This window comes from Heteronotia binoei, chromosome 2 (genome assembly GCF_032191835.1).
Source record: "Heteronotia binoei isolate CCM8104 ecotype False Entrance Well chromosome 2, APGP_CSIRO_Hbin_v1, whole genome shotgun sequence".
Taxonomy (NCBI): Eukaryota; Metazoa; Chordata; class Lepidosauria; order Squamata; family Gekkonidae; genus Heteronotia; species Heteronotia binoei.
In genome coordinates, this window is record NC_083224.1 from 194,988,778 (window position 1) to 195,011,056 (window position 22,279).

General features: G+C 52.4%; 1 protein-coding gene across 1 annotated transcript; it reads right to left on the reverse strand.

The window, feature by feature from the left end:
• Window positions 1-323: 323 nt before the first annotated feature.
• On the reverse strand, window positions 324-18,267 carry KLF16 (KLF transcription factor 16). Its single transcript, XM_060232789.1, has 2 exons — window positions 17,876-18,267; window positions 324-659 (listed from the first exon to the last, which is right to left on the reverse strand). The coding sequence occupies exons 1-2, from the start codon at window positions 18,243-18,245 to the stop codon at window positions 361-363; spliced, it is 669 nt and encodes a 222-aa protein (XP_060088772.1). The 5' UTR covers window positions 18,246-18,267; the 3' UTR covers window positions 324-360.
• Between the last annotated feature and the right edge of the window lie 4,012 nt (window positions 18,268-22,279).

Here is a 22,279-nt window from a genome sequence, read left to right on the forward strand (position 1 = left end):
CACGTGCGGGTGGGGTTCCCCGGATGCTAGTCGCAGAGCTTGGGAGTCGTCTCTCTCACGCCGGGAAGCGTCGACAACTTGGGAAAGCCCCGGACCAAAAGTCGTCCTCCGATGCAGAGGGAGAAAGCTAGAGGGCTTCAATTCGAAATATTTGACCTGGCTGGCATTCATTATTGCAATCCCTGCAGCGACGTGGGAGATTCCACCAAGATCAGCCAAAGCCTCGGGGCATCTAGGAGTTTTGAGCGGCTCCGGAACTGGGAAGGGGCAGAGGGAGGAATCGGATCACAAAGCTTTCCTGCGGAGAACGGCTCCCAGCGGGGAGCACCAGGTGTATCAGGGCTCCCGCCCCCCGACTTTTTAAGGTGCAGGGCCATCAGAGGTGGGGCTGTCCGGGGCAGGACTTCCAGCCAGGCTGCTGGCGACCGAGTCACTGGGGGACGCGCTGTGGCAGGCGGGCCGCCGGACCATCCCCGGCTGGAAGGCGGGATGGCGCCGGGCGTGCTTGGTCAAGTGGTCGCTGCGCATGAAACGCTTGTCGCAGAGCGGGCAGGCGAAACGCTTCTCCCCGGTGTGGGTGCGGAAGTGCCGGGCCAGCTCGTCGGAGCGGGCGAACCTCTTCTGGCAGCCGAGCCAGCTGCAGGAGAAAGGCCGCTCGCCTGCGGAGGAGAGAGAAGGGACATGGTTAACCTCGGCGGAACCTTCACGAACAGAGGCAGTCTATCTTCTAATGCCTGAGAACAAACAACAAGGTGGGGAAGAACGTGTCCAGGATTCAAGAATTAAGACCCTCTTGGCGGATCTTCAAGCTGTGTGCCAGGAAAAGTCCACGAAGTTAGATTATTAACAGCTCCTACAAACCCCAAAGTTACCACCCAGAAAGGAGGCAGCCTGGTGCATCTCTGCATGCTCTAACCCAGGGGTGTCAAACATGAAGTCCAGGGGCCGGATCAGGCCCCCCGGAGGGCTCCTATCAGGCTCCCGAGCAACTGGCTGTCATCCGCTTCCTTCTCCCTCTCTCTTGCTTACAGGGCTACTTAATCTTAAATAGGTACACACGTGGCCCAGCCCAACCTGACACAGCTTGGCCCAACAAGGTCTCAGTTATGTCAGATCTGGCCCACCTAACGAATAATAATAATAAATTTTATTTGTATCCCGCCCTCCCCACCAAGGCGGCTCAGGGCGGCTAACAACATCTATACATGTACAACAATGGTAATAGATAAAACTTAGTTAACAATAAAAACATCTAAACATTATAGAAACCCGGTAATAATTTAATTTTTTTTTTTTAAATTCACTGTTTGCGTTAAATTAATCTGGCAGCATAATAATATTCTGACGCTGGTGCCTGCCAGTTTAAGTATCTATACTGACGAGAATCTTAAGACACGGTTACTCTAGGTCCTAATTCAGCAGCCGGCATACGCTTGTTTAAAGAGGACTGTTTTGCAGGCCCTGCGGAATTGGTCAAGATTCCGCAGGGCCCGCACCTCCTCTGGGAGCTGATTCCATAGAACCGGGGCCGCAGCTGAAAAGGCCCGCACTCCGGTGTTTTGCACCTTGACTTCTCTCGGTCCAGGGATAATCATTTTGTTTTTCCCAACTGATCTCAGTGCCCTCTGGGGTTCATATGGGGAGAGACGGTCCCTCAGGTAGGCTGGTCCTCGGCCATATAAGGCTTTAAAGGTAATAACCAACACTTTGTACTGGACTCGGTATACAATTGGTAACCAGTGCAGTTCGCGCAGCCCTGGCCGTATGTGCTCCCATTTCGGGAGCCCTAACAGTAGCCTGACTGCCGCGTTCTGCACCAGCTGCAGTTTCCGGGTCCGGCACAAAGGTAGCCCCAAGTAGAGGGCATTACAGTAGTCCAATCTTGAGGTGACCGTTGCGTGGATCACTGTTGCGTGGATCACTGTTACGTGGATCCGACACCCCTGTTTTAAAGGTACAAGATTAAAGAAGCCCCCAACATTGTCCGTGTAACAGTTCTTTCGGAATAAACATTTCTTCCGGCTGCACCGTTGGTTTTTCTTCCCTCCGCCTCTTGCTAAATGCCCTCTAGCAAGCCACCCGCTCTCCCAGCTGCAACCCTCCTACAATCTGATCTTTGTGGATAATACTGTTTCTACCTTCTGTGACTGACAGAAGGATGACATGGTCCTATGCATACCTACATATATACAGGGCTTTTTTAAGTCACGTGGGGACCGTCTCTCCCCACATGAACCCCAGAGAGCACTGAGGTCCGCAGGGAAGAACCTGCTGAATATCCCCGGGCGAAAAGAGGTAAAACTTCAGAGTACCTGTACCCGGGCTTTCTCTGTTATGGCCCCAGAGTTATGGAACCAACTTCCAGAAGAAATGCGGGCCCTGCGGGACTTTGAGCAATTCCGCAGGGCCTGCAAGACCATCTTCTTCCAAATGGCCTTCACAGGCTAGAACCGCTAAGTAAGTTCGCCGTCCAGGTGATAGCACAAAATGTTAATTTTACTGTTTTAGAATTTTAATAGCTTTTAATTAATTGTGGTTTAAAACGTTGTTTTGTACTATGTATATTGAATTTTGTTGTTAGCCGCCCTGAGCCTGCTTCGGCGGGGAGGGCGGGATATAAATAAAAGGTATTATTATTATTATTATTAAGTAGAAAAAGACCAGCAGGAACTCCTCTGCATATCAGGCCACACACACCCCCACATCACCATTGTTTCGCGCAGGGTTTTTTCTCCAGCAGGAACTCGTTTGCATAAGGGTTCTTATTCTAGCAGGAGCTCCTCTGCATGTTAGGCCACGCCCCCCCTGATGTAGTCAATCCTCCAAGAGCTTAGAGGGTTCTTAGTACAGGGCCTATGGTAAATTCCAGGAGGACTGGCTACATCAGGGGGGCATGGCCTAATATGCAAAGGAGGTCCTGCTAGAATCCCTTACAGGGCTCTTCTCACAGGGCCTGCTGTAAGCTCCAGGAGGATTGGCTACATCAGGGGTGTGTGGCCTAATATGCAAAGGAGGTCCTGCTAGAATCCCTTACAGGGCTCTTCTCACAGGGCCTACTGTAAGCTCCAGGAGGACTGGCTACATCAGGGGTGTGTGGCCTAATATGCAAAGGAGGTCCTGCTAGAATTCCTTACAGGGCTCTTCTCACAGGGCCTACTGTAAGCTCCAAGAGGATTGGCTACATCGGGGGGCGTGGCCTAATATGCAGAGGAGCTCCTGCTAGAATAAGAACCCTGGGCCATCACAGCCTCTGCTGCCAACCCAGCCCGAGCTGCATCCCTGTACATTCCTGCTCAAAAAAAGCCCTCCACACACACACACACACAAATATACAACTGTATACAGCACTTTGAACCCTCCAGTGACTACAAGCAACTAAAACAAAGTAAGAGTCCAGTGGCACCTTTATCTGAGGATGCATGCATGCATACGAAAGCCAGTATCGTAATGCCCCTGTAAATCGATGGTGTGGTCTCATTTGGAATACTGTGTGCAATTCTTGTCGCCGCACCTCAAAAAGGATATTATAGCATTGGAGAAAGTCCAGAAAAGGGCAACTAGAATGATTAAAGGGCTGGAACACTTTCCCTATGAAGAAAGGTTAAAACGCTTGGGGCTCTTTAGCTTGGAGAAACGTCGACTGCGGGGTGACACGATAGAGGTTTACAAGATAATGCATGGGATGGAGAAAGTAGAGAAAGAAGTCCTTTTCTCCCTTTCGCACAATACAAGAACTTGTGGGCATTCAATGAAATTGCTGAGCAGACAGGTTAAAACCGATAAAAGGAAGTACTTCTTCACCCAAAGGGGGATTGGCATGTGGAATTCACTGCCACAGGAGGTGGTGGCGGCTACAAGCATAGCCAGCTTCAAGAGGGGATTGGATAAAAATATGGAGCAGAGGTCCATCAGTGACTGTTAGCCACAGTGTGTGTGTGTGTGTGTATATATATATATGTGTGTGTGTGTGTGTGTGTGTGTGTGGGTACACACACACACATATATATATATTGGCCATTGTGTGACACAGAGTGTTGGACTGGATGGGCCATTGGCCTGATCCAACATGGCTTCTCTTGCGTTCTTATGTGACTCAGAGTGTTGGACTGGAGGGGCCATTGGCCTGATCCAACATGGCTTCTCTTATGTGACTCAGAGTGTTGGACTGGATGGGCCATTGGCCTGATCCAACGTGGCTTCTTTTATGTTCTTATGTGACACAGAGTGTTGGACTGGATGGGCCACTGGCCTGATCCAACGTGGCTTCTTTTATGTTCTTATGTGACACAGAGTGTTGGACTGGATGGGCCACTGGCCTGATCCAACAGGGCTTCTCTTTTGTTCTTATGTCTTAAACAGAACTTTGTCAGTCTTAAAGGTGCCACTGGACTCTTAACTTGGTTCTATTGCTTCACAACAGGGATTGCCAAACTTGTTAATGTAAAAGCCACATAGAAAAAGTATCAGATGTCTGAGAGCCACAAGACATGAATGTCAGATGTTTGAGACCCCCAAGGAAGGACGGACTGGAAGGAAGGAAAACAGATGGAAAATAGGAAGGAAACCAGAGGTGGAAAGAAAGCAACTTTAACTTTAAATGCATTTTCCAAGCTGCCAGTTGGCTTGGCTTGGAGAAGTGATTTAGAGAGAGAAATGCCTTTTCCGAGCCGTCCAAAGGGACAGTGGAGACTTCGAGAGCCACACAATATGTGTGAAAGAGCCGCATGTGGCTCCCTAGCCCCAGTTTGGCCACCCCTGCTTCAGGCCAACACGACTGCCCACCTGGATCTACAAGCAATTGGCACAGCGCAGCTGTTAGAGGTGTCAGACTGGGTGTAGTCCCTCCTCTTCTGCAGAATCCACAGGTGATGACCGACCTGCCCACCCCCACCCTCCAGTGGCTGCATTCTCTCCGCCTAACCTGCCTTGCAGGGTTTTTGAGAAAATGGAGATGGAAGAGGGGAGATCAAGGGACGTTGCCCTGAGGTCCTAGAAAGGCAGGGCTTAAAAACAAAACAAAACAAAAATGCAAGATGCTAGTTGGCGTTAATTCCGTTTGGGAATGACAGCTTTACCCTATTGCACTCGCTGCATTTGCATGAATTTACATGCTATCGGGGCCTTTTTAAATATATAATAGCATGCCGGGGGTTTTTTGTAGCAGGAACTCCTTTGCATATTTGACCATACACACACAGCTAATGTAGCCAATCCTCCAAGAGCTTTTTTGTTGTTCGGTTGCACAGTCGAGTCCGACTCTTTGTGGCCCCACGGACCAAGTCACACCAGGCTCTCCTGTCTTCCACCATCCTCCAAAGTCTGCTCAAATTCGTGTTAGTCGCATCAGTAACGCTGTCCAGCCATCTCTTTTGCCATCCTCTTCTTCTTTTGCCTTCTGTCTTTCCCAGCATCAGGGTCTTCTCCAGGGAGTGCTCCCTTCTCATTTGGTGGCCAAAGGATTTGAGCTTCAGCATCTGACCTTCCAGGGAACAAATCAGGACCTTTTTTTTGATGCAAGTTGCAATTATTAAATGAATTAAGACACTCGAGATTTGTTATTGTCGTTGTTCAGTCGCACAGTCGATTCCGACTCTTTGCAACCTCCTGGACCAAGTCACGCCAGGCCCTCCTTTCTTCCACCATCCTCCGATGTCAGCTCAAATTCATGTTAGTTACATCAGTAACGCTGTCCAGCCATCTCTTTTGCCGTCCCCTTCTTCTTTTGTCTTCTGTCTTTCCCAGCATCAGGGTCTTCTCCAGGGAGTGCTCTCTTCTCTCCCGTCTCACCTTCCAAGAACTTACAGGGCTCTTATTACAGCGCCTACTGCAAGCTCTTGGAGGACTGGCTACATCAGGGGGATGTGGCCTAATATGCAAAGGAGTTCCTGCTACAAAAAAAGAAAGCCCCGTGTGCTATTATACACTTTTTCCTACCTATGAATTCTGCTAGGCTGGGAAAGCTTTCTGGTACCCTCTTCTGCCAAAGGACAGAAGGAGAATATGATTCCCAGCGGGCATAGCTAATCCAAAAGCACCAGCTTTTTCCCGTCCCCCCACACGCACATACAGTGGGCACGCCAGGCTTCCCTGCCTGGAAAAAGCACCAGGGGAGAGCTCCTGGGGAGTTCTGGGCATCTCATTTTGCAAGGACGACTCAGTGCCATCTGGAGAGAGAGGTGAAAGGGGGGGGGGGCGGAGGGGCAAAGCCCTGCCTTTGTCTCCCCAAAAGAAAACACAGGGAGACGACACAAAAGGCTACACACACACACAGAGCAAGGGTGCGGCCAGAAGCACAAAACAGGTGGCTGCACAGAAAACCCTCGGCAGGGAAAAGAATATGCCTGAAAAAAGAACTATTGCTGGATATTTCTTTAAACATATGCTTAATCAAATACCAATTTGAATGGGAGCCAGACGCAGCTGGGTAGCCATGTTGGTCTAAAGCAGGGGTATTGAACTCATGAGGGCCGGATCCGACATAAATGAGACCTCGTCAGGCCGGCTGGGCCATGCGTGTTCCCATTTAAGATTAGGTAGCGGAGATGGAAACTTTTTAAAGGACACAAACCCAACTAAAGATTTTTTTAAAAAACCTTAAAACATGCTTAAAACATTAGCCCTTTTTGGTCTTAAAAGGTGCTTTCTTTGTATTTCTTCCGTGGGATCCAGGGAATTGGGCAAAGGAAGCTCTGGCTCTTTCCTTCCCCAGGGGACCAGGAGGGGGGAGGAGCCTCAGCCAATAGAAGGAAGAGAGGCTTGGCTCAGTAACTCTGCTGTGCGATTGAGAGAGCCTGGCCAAGCAAGCTCTCCCTCGCCCCCTTCCTCCCAAGGGAGGAGCCTCAGCCAATGGAGAAAACAGAGGTTTTGCTCTGTAGCTCTTGTGTGATTGCGCAAGCCTTGCAAAGCAAGCTGAGATGCAGAAGGAAGCAAGAGAGAGGGAGAAGGAAGCAGACAAGAGCCAGTTGCTCAGGAGCCTGATAGGAGCCCACCGGGGGCCTACTGGGCCTAGACAATTGTATATAATTCACAAGATTGGTCCCTAGAAGGATTAGAGACCCAAAAAGGCTTGCAAAGCGGACCGGTTCTCCATTGGACCTTTTTCTCAAACACTGCACTGAGGAGAAGACTGCAGATTTATACCCCGACCTTCTCTCTGAATCAGAGACTCAGAATGGGTTACAATCACCTTTATCTTCCTCCCCCACAACAGACACCCTTGTGAGGTGGGTGGGGCTGAGAGAGCTCTCCCAGAAGCTGCCTTTTCAAGGACAACTCGTGAGGTGGGTGGGGCTGAGAGAGCTCTCCCAGAAGCTGCCTTTTCAAGGACAACTCAGAGAGAGCTGCGGCTGACCCAAGGCCATTCCAGCAGCTGCAAGTGGAGAGTGGGGAATCAAACCTGGTTCTCCCAGGTAAGAGTCTGCACACTTAACCACTGCATCAAACTGGCTCTCAGAAGGAAGAAAGGGAGGGAGGGAGGAAGGGGGATGGAAAAGGAGGGGGAAAATGGAAAGAAAACAACTTTAAATATATTCTCCAAGCCGCCTGCTGGCTTGGCAAAGTGATTTAAAGAGAGAAATGCCTTCTCCAAGCCAGCTGATGGGCTATGGGGGCTTCAAGAGCCACACAATATGTGCGAAAGAGTCACACGTAGCTCCCAAGTCACAGTTTGGCCACCCCCAGCCTAGATGTTTTGAGGAACACACTGCTTCATCAACCAGATGGCATCTGGGTCAACACCCTCCCCCAAAAACAAGATCTGCAGCCTTCAGGCGTGCAGGACTGGCAGCTGCCAACCCCACATTCCATCTATGAGGGGATTAAGCGCATGGGCCAACCCTTGGCACAGGTCAGACACTGAAGACATTTCACAGGGCTCAGCAGAAGGTTCATTGCCATGACGGTACCCAACCCCACTTGCTCCATTACCATCTCTTTTGTCCGTCCGTTTGGGACTCAAAAACCTAGCCACGTTCTTTATTTATTGCTTATTATCAGGGCTGTTTTGGTTGCAGGAACTCTTTTGCCTATTAGAAGAAGAAGAAGAAGATGATGATATTGGATTTCTATCCTGCCCTCCACTCCGAAGAGTCTCAGAGCGGCTCACAATCTCCTTTACCTCCCCCCCCCCCCCCACAACAGGCACGCTGTGAGGTAGATGAAGATATTGGATTTATATCCCGCCCTCCACTCCGAAGAGTCTCAGAGCGGCTCACAATCTCCTTTCCCTTCCTCCCCCACAACAGGCACCCTGTGAAGTAGATGAAGATATTGGATTTCTATCCCGCCCTCCACTCCGAAGAGTCTCAGAGCGGCTCACAATCTCCTTTCCCTTCCCCCCCCCACAACAGACACCCTGTGAGGTAGATGAAGATATTGTATTTATAACCCGCCCTCCACTCCGAAGAGTCTCAGAGAGGCTCACAATCTCCTTTCCCTTCCTCCCCCACAACAGACACCCTGTGAGGTAGATGAAGATATTGGGTTTATATCCCGCCCTCCACTCCGAAGAGTCTCAGAGCAGCTCACAATCTCCTTTACCTCCCCCCCTCACAACAGACACCCTGTGAGGTAGATGAAGATATTGGACTTATATCCCGCCCTCCACTCCGAAGAGTCTCAGAGCGGCTCACAATCTCCTTTACCTTCCTCCCCCACAACAGACACCCTGTGAGGTAGATGAAGATATTGGATTTATATCCCGCCCTCCACTCCGAAGAGTCTCAGAGCAGCTCACAATCTCCTTTACCTCCCCCCCCTCACAACAGACACCCTGTGAGGTAGATGAAGATATTGGATTTATATCCCGCCCTCCACTCCGAAGAGTCTCAGGGCGGCTCACAATCTCCTTTACCTCCCCCCCCTCACAACAGACACCCTGTGATGTAGATGAAGATATTGGATTTATATCCCGCCCTCCACTCCGAAGAGTCTCAGAGCGGCTCACAATCTCCTTGACCTTCCTCCCCCCACAACAGACACCCTGTGAGGTAGATGAAGGTATTGGATTTATATCCCGCCCTCCACTCCAAAGAGTCTCAGAGCGGCTCACAATCTCCTTTACCTTCCTCCCCCACAACAGACACCCTGTGAGGTGGGTGGGGCTGGAGAGGGCTCTCACAGCAGCTGCCCTTTCAAGGACAACTCTGCCAGAGCTATGGCTGACCCAAGGCCATGCTAGCAGGTGCAAGTGGAGGAGTGGGGAATCAAACCCGGTTCTCCCAGATAAGAGTCCGCACACTTAACCACTACATCAAACTCGTTCTCTATTAGGCCACGCACCCCTGATGTAGCCAGTCCTCCTGCAGCTTACAGGGCTCTTCTTAACAGGGTCTACTGTAAACTCTTGGAGGATTGGCTGCAACAGGGGTGTGTGGCCTATTATGCAAAGGAGTTCCTGCTACAAAAAAAAGCCCCGCTTATTATATTCAATCTTTATACCGCCCATTCCCTGAAACAGGGTCCCCCCCGGCTGGATCGGTGCCCCCATCCAAACACCGCACTGCGCCTTTTCTAGACAACCAACTGCCCTGTGGACTAGAAACTTGTGGCTGTTTGTCCAGATCACATCGCCCACTTAGAAAGAGGAGTGAAACTGGAGTTTTGGTTCTGTCCCCGCCTCCTGCTGTCTTCCCTCCAGATGCAGAAAGGGAAGCAAATGAATCCTGTGGGGTTCAGAGAGCTGGGTCTCCCCAGGTCTTGAGTTCAAATCCTCAGTCGGCTATGGAACTGCCTGCACTAGCTGAGCCTGCCATTCTTTCCCCACCGAGTCGGCCTCGCAGCACTTTTGTCACTGTGAGGTTAAACAGAGAAGGGCAAGAAGCACCTATTCTGCCTGGAGTTCATGTAGAGAAAAGGGTAAAAATGTGTTACAGTGTTCAGACGCTTCCTTCCCTGAGTCCTCATATGGGCACTCAGCGAAAGAGTGAAATTTAAGCACCATTTTACGATTCCACTGATTTCTCCCAAAATCACCACTTCCCCTAAGTCAGGATGGCCAAACTTGCTTGAAGTAAGAGCTACATAGAATAAACATCAAATATTTAAGAGCCACAAGACATGAACGTCAGATGTCTGAAAGCAGCAAGGAGGGAGGGAGGGAGGGAGGGAGGGAGGGAGGGAGGAAGGAAGGAAGGAAGGAAGGAAGGAAGGAAGGAAGGAAGGAAGGAAGGAAGGAAGGAAGGAAGGAAGGAAGGAAGGAAGGAAGGAAGGAAGGAAGGAAGGAAGGAAGGAAGGAAGGAAGGAAGGAAGGAAGGAAGGATTAGAAGGACTATAAGAGAAGCCATATTGGACCAGGCCAACGACCATCCAATCCAACACTCCCTGTCACACAGGGGCCAAAAAACCAGGCACCATCAGAAGGTCCATCAGTGGGGCCAGGACACTATTTCCCCCCACATCCCAGCACCAAGAATACAGAGCATCACTGCCCCAGACATAAGAGCATAAGAGAAGCCCTGCTGGATCAGGCCAATGGCCCCTCCAGTCCAACACTCTGTGTCACACAGTGGCCAAAAAGAACCCAGGCGCCATCAGGAGGTCCATCAGTGGGGCCAGGACAGTAGAAGCCCTCCCACTGTGCCCCCCCCCAGCACCAAGAATACAGAGAATCACTGCCCCAGACATAAGAACATAAGAGAAGCCATGTTGGATCAGGCCAATGGCCCATCCAGTCCAACACTCTGTGTCACACAGTGGCCAAAAACCCAGGTGCCATCAGGAGGTCCACCAGTGGGGCCAGGACACTAGAAGCCCTCCCACTGTTGCCCCCCCCCCAGCACCAAGAATACAGAGCATCACTGCCCCAGACATAAGAACATAAGAGAAGCCATGTTGGATTAGGCCAATGGCCCATCCAGTCCAACACTCTGTGTCACACAGTGGCCAAATAAACCAGGTGCCATCAGGAGGTCCACCAGAGCGGCCAGGACACTAGAAGCCCTCCCACTGTTGCCCCCCCCCCCCCAGCACCAAGAATACAGAGCATCACTGCCCCAGAAAGAGAGTTCCATCAATAAAAAGGTAAAGGTAGTCCCCTGTGCAAGCACCAGTCGTTTTCGACTTTGGGGTGACGTTGCTTTCCCAACGTCTTCACAGCAGACTTTTTCCAATAACCTGTGTCTAATACCCTCTGCTCCATATGTTTATCCCCTCTTGAAGCCGCCTATGCTTGTAGCCGCCACCTCCTGTGGCAGTGAATTTCATGGGTGCATGGGAGGGAGGGAAGGAAAGAAGGAAGGCAGGCAGATAGATAGGGGAGGAAAGGTGGAAAGAAAGCAACTTTAAATGCCTTCTCCAAACTGCCTTCTCCAAATGGGGCAGCGGAGACTTCAAGAGACACGCAGCACGTATGAAAGAGCCACAGTTTGGCCACCCTGCCCTATGGTCAAGCCTTGTTCATATCGAAAACCACCGCTGCTCAGTGCGGCGCATAACCCCAATGGCCAACCTATTTGTACTTCTTCGAGAGAGCACTGCCCATTCCAGGACTTACTCCAGAGAAGACCCGCCCAGCTTTACACCCAGGCCAATTTATGGGACAGGGGTTGACCAACCCATTGAACCTTAACAGGACTTCTGAATCAAGAATTCCATTTGTTGTAGCCCCCCAAGCCAGCTCAACATAGTAGAACTTTTCAAAGGTCAAGGTAGTCCCCTTGTGCAAGCACCAGTCGTTTCCGACTCTGGGGTGACGTCGCATCGCGACGTTTTCACGGCAGACTTTTTTTACAGGGTGGTTTGCCATTGCCTTCCCCAGTCCTCTACGCTTCCCCCCCCCCCCAGCAAGCTGGGGACTCCTTTGACCGACCTCGGAAAGATGGAAGGCTGAGTCAACCTCGAGCCGGCGGCCTGAAAACCCAGCTTCCGCCGGGGTCGAACTCACGTCGTGAGCAGAGCTCGGACTGCTGTACTGCAGCTTTACCACTCTGCGCCACGGGGCTCCTACTTTACACCACCCCCAACCCATTTGTTGCAAAAGGCAATACGGTTTAATGGCCGGAGTGTCAGGTTAAGACCAGCGAGAGGCTGAAAGGCGGAGGGTGACTTCAGAACAGCCCCCCCCCCGAAGGTTGGATTAACAATTACGCAAAGTAGGCACTGGTCTATGGGCCCCCACGCCTTTAGGGGCCCGGGGCTGGCTTTCCCCTCCGTTTTCCTCCTGCTGGCAGCCCTCCCAGCCTGCACACGCAGCCAGCAACTGAGCCGTTCTTTGCCCCGCTTGCCTTGGCGTGGTCGCCAAGTTGGCCTCTCTCTACTTCTGCCCTACAGCTTTGTCAAAGGGGCTTTTGAGAAGGTGCCCGCAGGCTGAAGGGGGACCCACAGGCGGTGGGGTGAGTGCTCTGACTCTGAGATAATTGGCAACCGCCCCGCCCCGGCAGAGATTTTGACTGCTTAGGGGCCTGCACGGGGTTTAATCCAGCACTGCCCCGCCCCTCTGTGTTTAGCCTACTTCCCAGGGTTGGGGGAAAGTGAAATGGGGAAAAAGGCCAACCATAATGTTGGCCACCTTTCTGCTCCTTGGGGAATGATTCAGTTTGGGGACAGATGGCTCCACAGGTAGTTCGGTTAGAGGCAAGCGATCAGGTGTGTGTGGGGGGGGGCTGTCCCTGCCGCATCTCCCACCCCCCCCACCCCCCCGCAGCACGCATCATCCCTGTGCAAACCAAAACTCCAAGCAGGTAATCAGTCCGCTGCCCCGACTGGGAGGACACAATATCAACACACCTTGAAATAGGGGTGGCTGAACTGTGGCTTGGGAGCCAAATGTGGCTCTTTCACACACATTGTGTGGCTCTCGAAGCCCCACCGCCACCCCGTCGGCCAACTTGGAAAAAGCATTTCTCTCTTTAAATCACTTCTCCGAGCCAGCCAGCAGCTTGGAGAATGCATTTAGAAGACGATGATTGCAGATTTATACCCCGCCCTTCTCTCTGAATCAGAGAGGGGTTTACAATCTCCTATATCTCCCCCCACCAACAGGACGACTGCAGATTTATACCCCGCCCTTCTCTCTGAATCAGAGAGGGGTTTACAATCTCCTATATCTTCTCCCCCCACAATACGACTGCAGATTTATACCCCGCCCTTCTCTCTGAATCAGAGAGAGGCTTACAATCTCCTATATCTTCCCCCCCGCCCCACAACAGGACTGCAGATTTATACCCCGCCCTTCTCTCTGAATCAGAGAGCAGTTTACAATCTCCTAAATCTTCTTCTCCCTCCTATATCTTCAACCCCCACCCTGTGAGGTGGTTGGGGCCGAGAGGGCTCTCACAGCAGCTGCCCTTTCAAGGACAACCTCTGCCAGAGCTATGGCTGACCCAAGGCCATTCCAGCAGGTGCAAGTGGAGGAACATAAGAACATAAGAGAAGCCATGTTGGATCAGGCCAACGTCCCATCAAGTCCAACCCTCTATGTCACACAGTGGCAAAAAATGTTATATACACACATACACTGTGGCTAATAGCCACTGATGGACCTGTGCTCCATATTTTTATCTAAACCCCTCTTGAAGGTGGCTATACTTGTGGCCGCCACCACCTCCTGTGGCAGTGAATTCCACATGTTAATCACCCTTTGGGTGAAGAAGTACTTCCTTTTATCCGTTTTAACCTGTCTGCTCAGCAATTTCATCGAATGCCCACGAGTTCTTGTATTGTGAGAAAGGGAGAAAAGTACTTCTTTCTCTACTTTCTCCATTCCATGCATTATCTTGTAAACCTCTATCATGTCACCCCGCAGTCGACGTTTCTCCAAGCTAAAGAGTCCCAAGCGTTTCAACCTTTCTTCATAGGGAAAGTGCTCCAGCCCTTTAATCATTCTAGTTGCCCTTCTCTGCATCTTCTCTTAATGCTATAATATCCTTTTTGAGGTGCGGCGACCAGAACTGCACACAGTACTCCAAATGAGACCGCACCATCGATTTATACAGGGGCATTATGATACTGGCTGATTTGTTTTGAATTCCCTTCCTAATAATTCCCAGCATGGCGTTGGCCTTTTTTATTGCAAACGCACACTGTCTTGACACTTTCAGTGAGTTATCTATCATGACCCCAAGATCTCTCTCTTGGTCAGTCTCTGCCAGTTCACACCCCATCAACTTGTATTTGTAGCTGGGATTCTTAGCCCCAATGTGCATTACTTTGCACTTGGCCACATTGAACCGCATCTGCCACGTTGACGCCCACTCACCCAGCCTCAACAGATCCCTTTGGAGTTCCTCACAATCCTCTCTGGTTCTCACCACCCTGAACAATTTAGTGTCATCCGCAAACTTGGCCACTTCACTGCTCACTCCCAACTCTAAATCATTTATGAACAAGTTAAAGAGGATGGGACCCAGTACCGAGCCCTGTGGCACCCCACTGCTTACTGTCCTCCACTGCGAAGACTGCCCATTTATACTCACTCTCTGCTTCCTATTACTCAGCCAGTTTTTGATCCACAAGAGGACCTGTCCTTTTACTCCATGAAAGGAGTGGGGAATCAAACCCAGTTCTCCCAGATAAGAGTCCAAGCACTTAACCATTACACCAGGGGTGGCCAAACTTGCTTAATATAAGAGTCATGAAGAATAAACATCAGGTGTTGAAGAGACACAGCACATGAATGTCAGATGTTTGAGATGATGGAGGGAGGAGTGGAAAAGCAACCTGAAATGTATTCTCTATAGCAGGGGTGGCCGACGGTAGCTCTCCAGAAGTTTTTTTTGCCTACAACTCCCATCAGCCCCAGCCAGAATGGCCAATGGCTGGGGCTGATGGGAGTTGTAGGAAAAAAAAACTTCTGGAGAGCTACCGTTGGCCACCCGTGCTCTATAGCGGCTTGGCTAAGTGATTTAAAGAGGAAAATGCTTTTTGCAAGCCAGCTGATGGGGCTGTGGGGGCTTCAAGAGCCACACAATATGTGTGAAAGAGCCACATGTGGCTCCCGAAGCCACAGTTTGGCCACCTCTGCACTACGCCAAACTGGCTCTCGTTAAAGTTAAAGCTGTTTTCTTTCCACTTCTCTCTCCTATCTATTTGCCTGCCTGTCTTGTGGCTCGCAAACATCTGACATTTATTCGATGCGGCCCTTTCATGAAACAAGTCCGGCCACCCCTGCTTTCAAAGCGAAGCCATCGTCTGCGCTTGGATGGGATCCCCAAAGGCAGTCTAGGCTTGCCAACGCAAAGGCACGCAATAGCAAACCAGCTCTAAACGTCTCTGGCCTTGCAAACCCTACGGGCCCACCGTAAGTTGAGGGCACCTTATCAGCACTTTTCACCACCATCTAGGCGGGGCCTGACTTCACCGGCCTAATCTAATCAGGTCTCCGAAGCTCAGCCATTACGGGGGGGGGGGGGGGGGGGACAGGCTTCCTCAGGAGGTGGCAGGCGCTCCTTCCTTGGAGGCTTTCAAGCAGAGGCGAGATGGCCATCGGGCAGCCATGCTGATTCTGCAAACTCAGGCAGAGCATGAGAAGGAGGGCAGGGAGGGGGGCATCAGTGCGAAGGTCTTGTGGCCCTTTCTTACACGCCCAGGGAAAAGCTGCTGGCCATTTTGAAGATGATGATGAAGAAGAAGAAATTGGATTTCTATCCCGCCCTCCACTCTGGAGAGTCTCAGAGCGGCTCACAATCTCCTTTCCCTTCCTCCCCTAAAACAGACCCCCTGTGAGGCAGGTGGGGCTGAGAGAGCTCTCACAGCAGCTGCCCTTTCAAGGACAGAGTCCCAGAGCAGCTCACAATCTCCTTTTTCTTCCTCCTCCACAACAGACACCCTGGGAGGCAGGTGGGGCTGAGAGAGCTCTCCCAGAAGCTGCCCTTTCAAGGACAGAGTCCCAGAGCAGCTCACAAGCTCCTTTCCCTTCCTCCCCCACAACTGACACCCTGTGAGGCAGGTGGGGCTGAGAGAGCTCTCCCAGAAGCTGCCCTTTCAAGGACAGAGTCTCAGAGCGGCTCACAATCTCCTTTCCCTTCCACCCCCACAACAGACACCTTGTGAGGCGTGTGGGACTGAGAGGGCTCTCACAGCAGCTGCCTTTTCAAGGAGAGAGTCTCAGAGCGGCTCACAATCTCCTTTCCCTTCCTCCCCCAGAACAGACACCCTGTGAGGCAGGTGGGGCTGAGAGAGCTCTCCCAGAAGCTGCCCTTTCAAGGACAGCTCTGTGAGAGTTATGGTTGATCCAAGGCCATTCTAGCAGGTGCAAGTGGAGGAGTGGGGAATCAAACCCGGTTCTCCCAGATAAGAGTCCGCGCACTTCACCACTACACCAAACTGGCTCTGAGGCAGAAATTTTTCTCCAGGCTAGTTTGGCCAAGGGAGACCTCCAATTTTCCCCCAGGGACCCTGGAGGTTTTTGCCATCTTCTGGGCATGGATCAAAGGTCACTGGGGGGTGTGGGGGAACGACGTTTTTGTGACTATCCTGCACTATGCATGGGGCTGGACTAGATGACCCTGGAGGTCCCTCCTAACTCTATGATTCTAAGGAAATGAGTTGGGGGGGGGGGCGGCTAGGCAAAGCCACAGCGAACCACCCCTGTTCCTCTCTTGCATCGAAAACCCTCTGGGGTCACCGTCAATCAGTTGCAACCTGAGCACGCATACATAATCGGGAGCCTGGTGAGTGGAATTCCATTATCAGGGGTGTCAAACCTGCAGCCCGGGGGTCGAATCAGGGCCCCAGAGGGCTCTTATCAGGCCCCCGAGCAATTGGCTGCCGTCTGCTTCGTTCTCCCTCTCTCTCGCTTCCTTCCGCATCACAGCTTGATTTGCCAGGCTTGCTCAATCGCACAGCAGAGCTACAGAGTAAAGGCTCTATTTTCTCCATTGGCTGAGGCTCCTCCCTTGGGGAGGAAGTGGGGGAGGAATAGCTTGCTTGGCCAATAGCTTGCTCTCAATCGCACAGCAGAGTTACTGCACGAAGCCTCTCTTCCTTCTATCGGCTGAGGCTCCTCACCCCCCCCCCAAGTCCCCTGGGGAAGGAAGGAAAGAGCCAGAGCTTCCCTGGATCCCAGGGGAGAAACACAAAGGAAGACCAACGAGCGCTAACGTTTTAAGCATGTTTTAAGGGTTTTTTTTTTAAATCTCTGCTACCTAATCTTATACAGGCACGCCTACATGGCCCGGCCCAACAAAGTCCTGTTTATGTCAGATCCGGCCCTCCTAACCAATGAGTTCGACACCGCTGCGCATAGATGGCGAGGCGCGCGCGCACCCCCACACCCCCGCTGGCGCCACTCCTGCGAACGGATCTGTCCTCCGACCTCTGCACAAGGCAGCGCAATCGGACCACCCCGCGCCCGGCCACACCTCCCACCCGCGTGGGCAGCTCGGGCGGCTCAGCCGGCAGTGGGCGGCGTTGGAAGTCGAGGCGAGATCTCCAAGGGAACCGGCATGGAAAAAATGGATCGCTCTTGCCGCAACACACACACACACACGCGGGGGAAATGTGCATTCAAGCGGCTCTCTCCCAAGCGGGAGAGAAGGGAATCCGCGGTCCCCGTCCGCGGATAGACTGCCTCGGCCCGCGGAAGCTCCCTGGAGCCAGAAGGGCGCGAATATAACCGCGTCCTGGAGGGGGTCGCCCTCCTTCCCTTTCTCCGTTCATCGAAAGTACTTTCGCTTTCAAGGCAGTCACGTGGCGTCGTGGGTTTGGGGGGGCGTAGCCTCACCCGCCGGGTTCTAACACGCGCCCCCTCTTCCAAAATCGAAAGGGGGGGAGCATGCGTAAAAAAAAACAAACCAGAGCGCAGCGCTGGGGAGGCGCGGTCCCCACGTGGGCGGAGGCCGAGGAGAGGCAGGCAACCGAGCAAGGGGGGGGGGGGAGGAAGCCGACGGGGGGAGGGAGGAAGCCGACGGGGGGGGGAGTCATCTGGGGCCGCCCTTACCCGTGTGCGTCCGGAGATGCGCCTTCAGATGAGACGACTTCCCGTAGATTTTGGCGCAACCTTGGAAAGGGCACCGGTGCCTTTTCGGGGGGGAGGAGGAGGAGGCGGGGGCCAGGCCGGGAGCGCCGTCGGGGGGCCCCTCCTGGAAAGCCCCGAAACCGCCAGCCCCCTGGCCCCCCGCGGGCAGCGGCGCGGAGGAGCGGAGGCCGTCGGCTAGGGCGGCGCCGGGGCGCACGGCCTGGAGAGCCGTGGCGCGGCAGCTGGGGCGCGCCGTCCAGTCGTCCTGGGGGGCGGCCGAGGCCGGGTGGACGAGGGCGCCGCTGGAGATGGAAACCAGGCACTCGGCCGCGAGGTAATCCAAGCCCGACATGCCGCCCACCGCCTCTCCCGGGCCGTCGTCGGGGGCGCTCTGGGGCGCGGGGGACGGGTGTGTGCCGCGCCCTAGCGCAGCGTGCCGCCGGGGGAAGCCGGCGCGGGGCTCCGCCCAGGCTGGGGTGCCGTCAGGTTGGCTGGCGGAGGGCAGCCGAGGGCGGGCAGCCTCCTTCCCGGCGAGTCTCCACCTCTCGGCACGTCGGGTCACTGGGAAGGAGGGGCGAAGGGCGGAGCGGGGCGGCGCCGCCTTCCCGCTCGCCGCTCCTCGAACCAGAGGCGAGAGGTCGGGGCGCGGCTGCACGAAGGGGACACGCGTCGCGCTCGGCGGCACGTGACGTCGCCTGTCGCGACTAGGGTTGCTAAATCCAATTCAAGAAATATCTGGGGACTTTGGGGGTGGGGTCAGGAGAATGTGGGGGTGGGGCCAGGAAAATGTTGGGGGGTGGAGCCAGGAGCAAGGTTGTGATTAGCACCATTGAACTCATAAGAACATAAGAGAAGCCGTGTTAGATCAGGCCAATGGCACATCCAGTCCAACACTCTGTGTCACACAGTGGCCAAAAGAAATTATACATACACATATACACACTGTGGCTAATAGCCACTGATGGGCCTCTGCTCCATATTTTTACCTAACCCCCCTCTTGAAGGTGGCTATGCTTGTGGCCGCCGCCACCTCCCGTGGCAGTGAATTCCGCACGTTAATCACCCTTTCATCCGTTTTAACCTGTCTGCTCAGCAATTTCATCGAATGCCCACGAGTTCTTGTATTGCGAGAAAGGGAGAAAAGTACTTATTTCTCTACTTTCTCCATCCCACGCATTATCTTGTAAACCTCTATCATGTCACCCCGCAGGCGACGTTTCTCCAAGCTAAAGAGCCCAAAGCGTTTCAACCTTTCTTCATCGAGAAAGTATTCCAGCCCTTTAATCATTCTAGTTGCCCTTTTCTGGACTTTCTCCAATGCTATAATATCCTTTTTGAGGTGCGGCGACCAGAACTGCACACAGTACTCCAAATGAGACCGCACCAGATACCTGCTCCCCCAGAAACAGCTCCCCCAGATACCTGTGGATCAATTCTCCATTATACTGTATTGGTCTCCATAGGGAATAATAGAGTTCCCAGCAGACATTTCCTTCCCTCCCCCTGCTTTCTGATTACCCTGAAGCGGGGGGTGGGGGGAGGGCCTCCAAACCGGGGGATCCCCTGCACCCACCTGGGGATTAAAACCCAGAGAAAAACCGTGACAAATAACGAATGCAATCATAAATTCACTTGTAATTATTAGCGTATAAACCTTCAAAGTATTGGATTGTCGCGATCCATTTCAATAATTAGTATTGTAAGGTAAGTACATATAATTCATTTACCGAACGCATCTAAGCGCAGTGGCATCCGAACAAATCATTTAAAGTGCTTAGTGCTTACAAAGTGCTTGTAAGTCAAAGTGCCTGTGCAGATTTTTCTTCCAAAAGGAATATATTTGAAGAAGATGATATTGGATTTTTATCCCGCCCTCCACTCCAAAGAGTCTCAGAGCGGCTCACAATCTCCTTTCCCTTCCTCCCCCACAACAGACACCCTGTGAGGTAGATGAAGATATTGGATTTATATCCCACCCTCCACTCCGAAGAGTCTCAGAGCAGTTCACAATCTTCTTTCCCTTCCTCCCCCACAACAGACACTCTGTGAGGCGGGTGGGGCTGAGAGGGCTCACCCAGAAGCTGCCCTTTCAAGGACAGTCTCTCAGAGTGGCCTACAATCTCCTTTCCCTTCCTCCCCCACAACAAACACCCTGTGAGGTAGATGAAGATATTGGATTTATATCCCGCCCTCCACTCCGAAGAGTCTCAGAGCGGCTCACAATCTCCTTTATCTTCCTCCCCCACAACAGACACCCTGTGAGGTAGATGAAGATATTGGATGTATATATCCCGCCCTCCACTCCAAAGAGTCTCAGAGCGGCTCACAATTTCCTTTCCCTTCCTCCCCCACAACAGACACCCTGTGAGGTAGATGAAGATATTGGATTTATATCCCGCCCTCCACTCCGAAGAGTCTCAGAGCGGCTCACAATTTCCTTTCCCTTCCTCCCCCACAACAGACACCCTGTGAGGTAGATGAAGATATTGGATTTATATCCCGCCCTCCACTCCGAAGAGTCTCAGAGCGGCTCACAATCTCCTTTCCCTTCCTCCCCCACAACAGACACCCTGTGAGGTAGATGAAGATATTGGATTTATATCCCGCCCTCCACTCCGAAGAGTCTCAGAGCGGCTCACAATCTCCTTTCCCTTCCTCCCCCACAACAGACACCCTGTGAGGTAGATGAAGATATTGGATTTATATCCCGCCCTCCACTCTGAAGAGTCTCAGAGCGGCTCACAATTTCCTTTCCCTTCCTCCCCCACAACAGACACCCTGTGAGGTAGATGAAGATATTGGATTTATATCCCGCCCTCCACTCCGAAGAGTCTCAGAGCGGCTCACAATTTCCTTTCCCTTCCTCCCCCACAACAGACACCCTGTGAGGTAGATGAAGATATTGGATTTATATCCCGCCCTCCACTCCGAAGAGTCTCAGAGCGGCTCACAATCTCCTTTCCCTTCCTCCCCCACAACAGACACCCTGTGAGGTAGATGAAGATATTGGATTTATATCCCGCCCTCCACTCTGAAGAGTCTCAGAGCGGCTCACAATCTCCTTTCCCTTCCTCCCCCACAACAGACACCCTGTGAGGTAGATGAAGATATTGGATTTATATCCCGCCCTCCACTCCGAAGAGTCTCAGAGCGGCTCACAATTTCCTTTCCCTTCCTCCCCCACAACAGACACCCTGTGAGGTAGATGAAGATATTGGATTTATATCCCGCCCTCCACTCCGAAGAGTCTCAGAGCGGCTCACAATCTCCTTTCCCTTCCTCCCCCACAACAGACACCCTGTGAGGTAGATGAAGATATTGGATTTATATCCCGCCCTCCACTCCAAAGAGTCTCAGAGCGGCTCACAATCTCCTTTCCCTTCCTCCCCCACAACAGACACCCTGTGAGAAGATGAAGATATTGGATTTATATCCCGCCCTCCACTCCGAAGAGTCTCAGAGCGGCTCACAATTTCCTTTCCCTTCCTCCCCCACAACAGACACCCTGTGAGGTAGATGAAGGTATTGGATTTATATCCCGCCCTCCACTCCGAAGAGTCTCAGAGCAGTTCACAATCTTCTTTCCCTTCCTCCCCCACTACAGACACCCTGTGAGGTAGATGAAGATATTGGATTTATATCCCGCCCTCCACTCCGAAGAGTCTCAGAGCGGCTCACAATCTCCTTTCCCTTCCTCCCCCACAACAGACACCCTGTGAGGTGGGTGTGGCTGAGAGGGCTTTCACAGCAGCTGCCCTTTCAAGGACAACCTCTGCCAGAGCTATGGCTGACCCAAGGCCATCTCAGCAGGCGCAAGTGGAGGAGTGGGGAATCAAACCCGGTTCTCCCAGGTAAGAGTCCACACACTTAACCACTGCACCAAACTGGCTCTCCCCGATTCCCCGATGTCCCTCCGACGGAGCCTGGAGCCGGCAGGATACTTGTTGCACCGTTTCCACCGTCTTTATCAAAGAGGGATATCCAGCAAGTTTTTCATAATGGCACTCAAGGGCAAAGACTGAAGCTAATACAAGCATGCGGTATTATTCCCAAGGCGTATTACCACCTGGGGATTGGCAACTCTAGTAGGGTTGCCAAGTCCAATTCAAGAAATATCTGGGGGCTTTGGGGGTGGAGCCAGGAGACTTTGGGGGCGGAGCCAGGAGCCAGGTTGTCACAAGCACCATTGAACTCTGAAGGGAGTCCAAAAGTTTCCAAAGGATTGGACTAGGAGGGTCCCAAACTTAAAATTTATATCTCTGCTACCTAATCTTAAGTAGGTACACACATGGCCCGGTCCAACATGGCCCGGCCCAACAAGGTCTCAGTTATGTCAGATCCCGCCCTCATAACAAATGTTCGACACCCCTGAGCTCCTTGTCCAAA

What these genes read in the sequence shown, in the direction of transcription:
- KLF16 (XM_060232789.1), bottom strand. Translation starts at nt 18,245, where the DNA reads ATGTCGGGCTTGGATTACCTCGCGGCCGAGTGCCTGGTTTCCATCTCC. An exon ending in GCATCTCCGGACGCACACGG is followed by an intron (nt 660 to 17,875) that starts GTAAGGGCGGCC and finishes TCTCCTCCGCAG; the next exon opens with GCGAGCGGCCTTTCTCCTGC.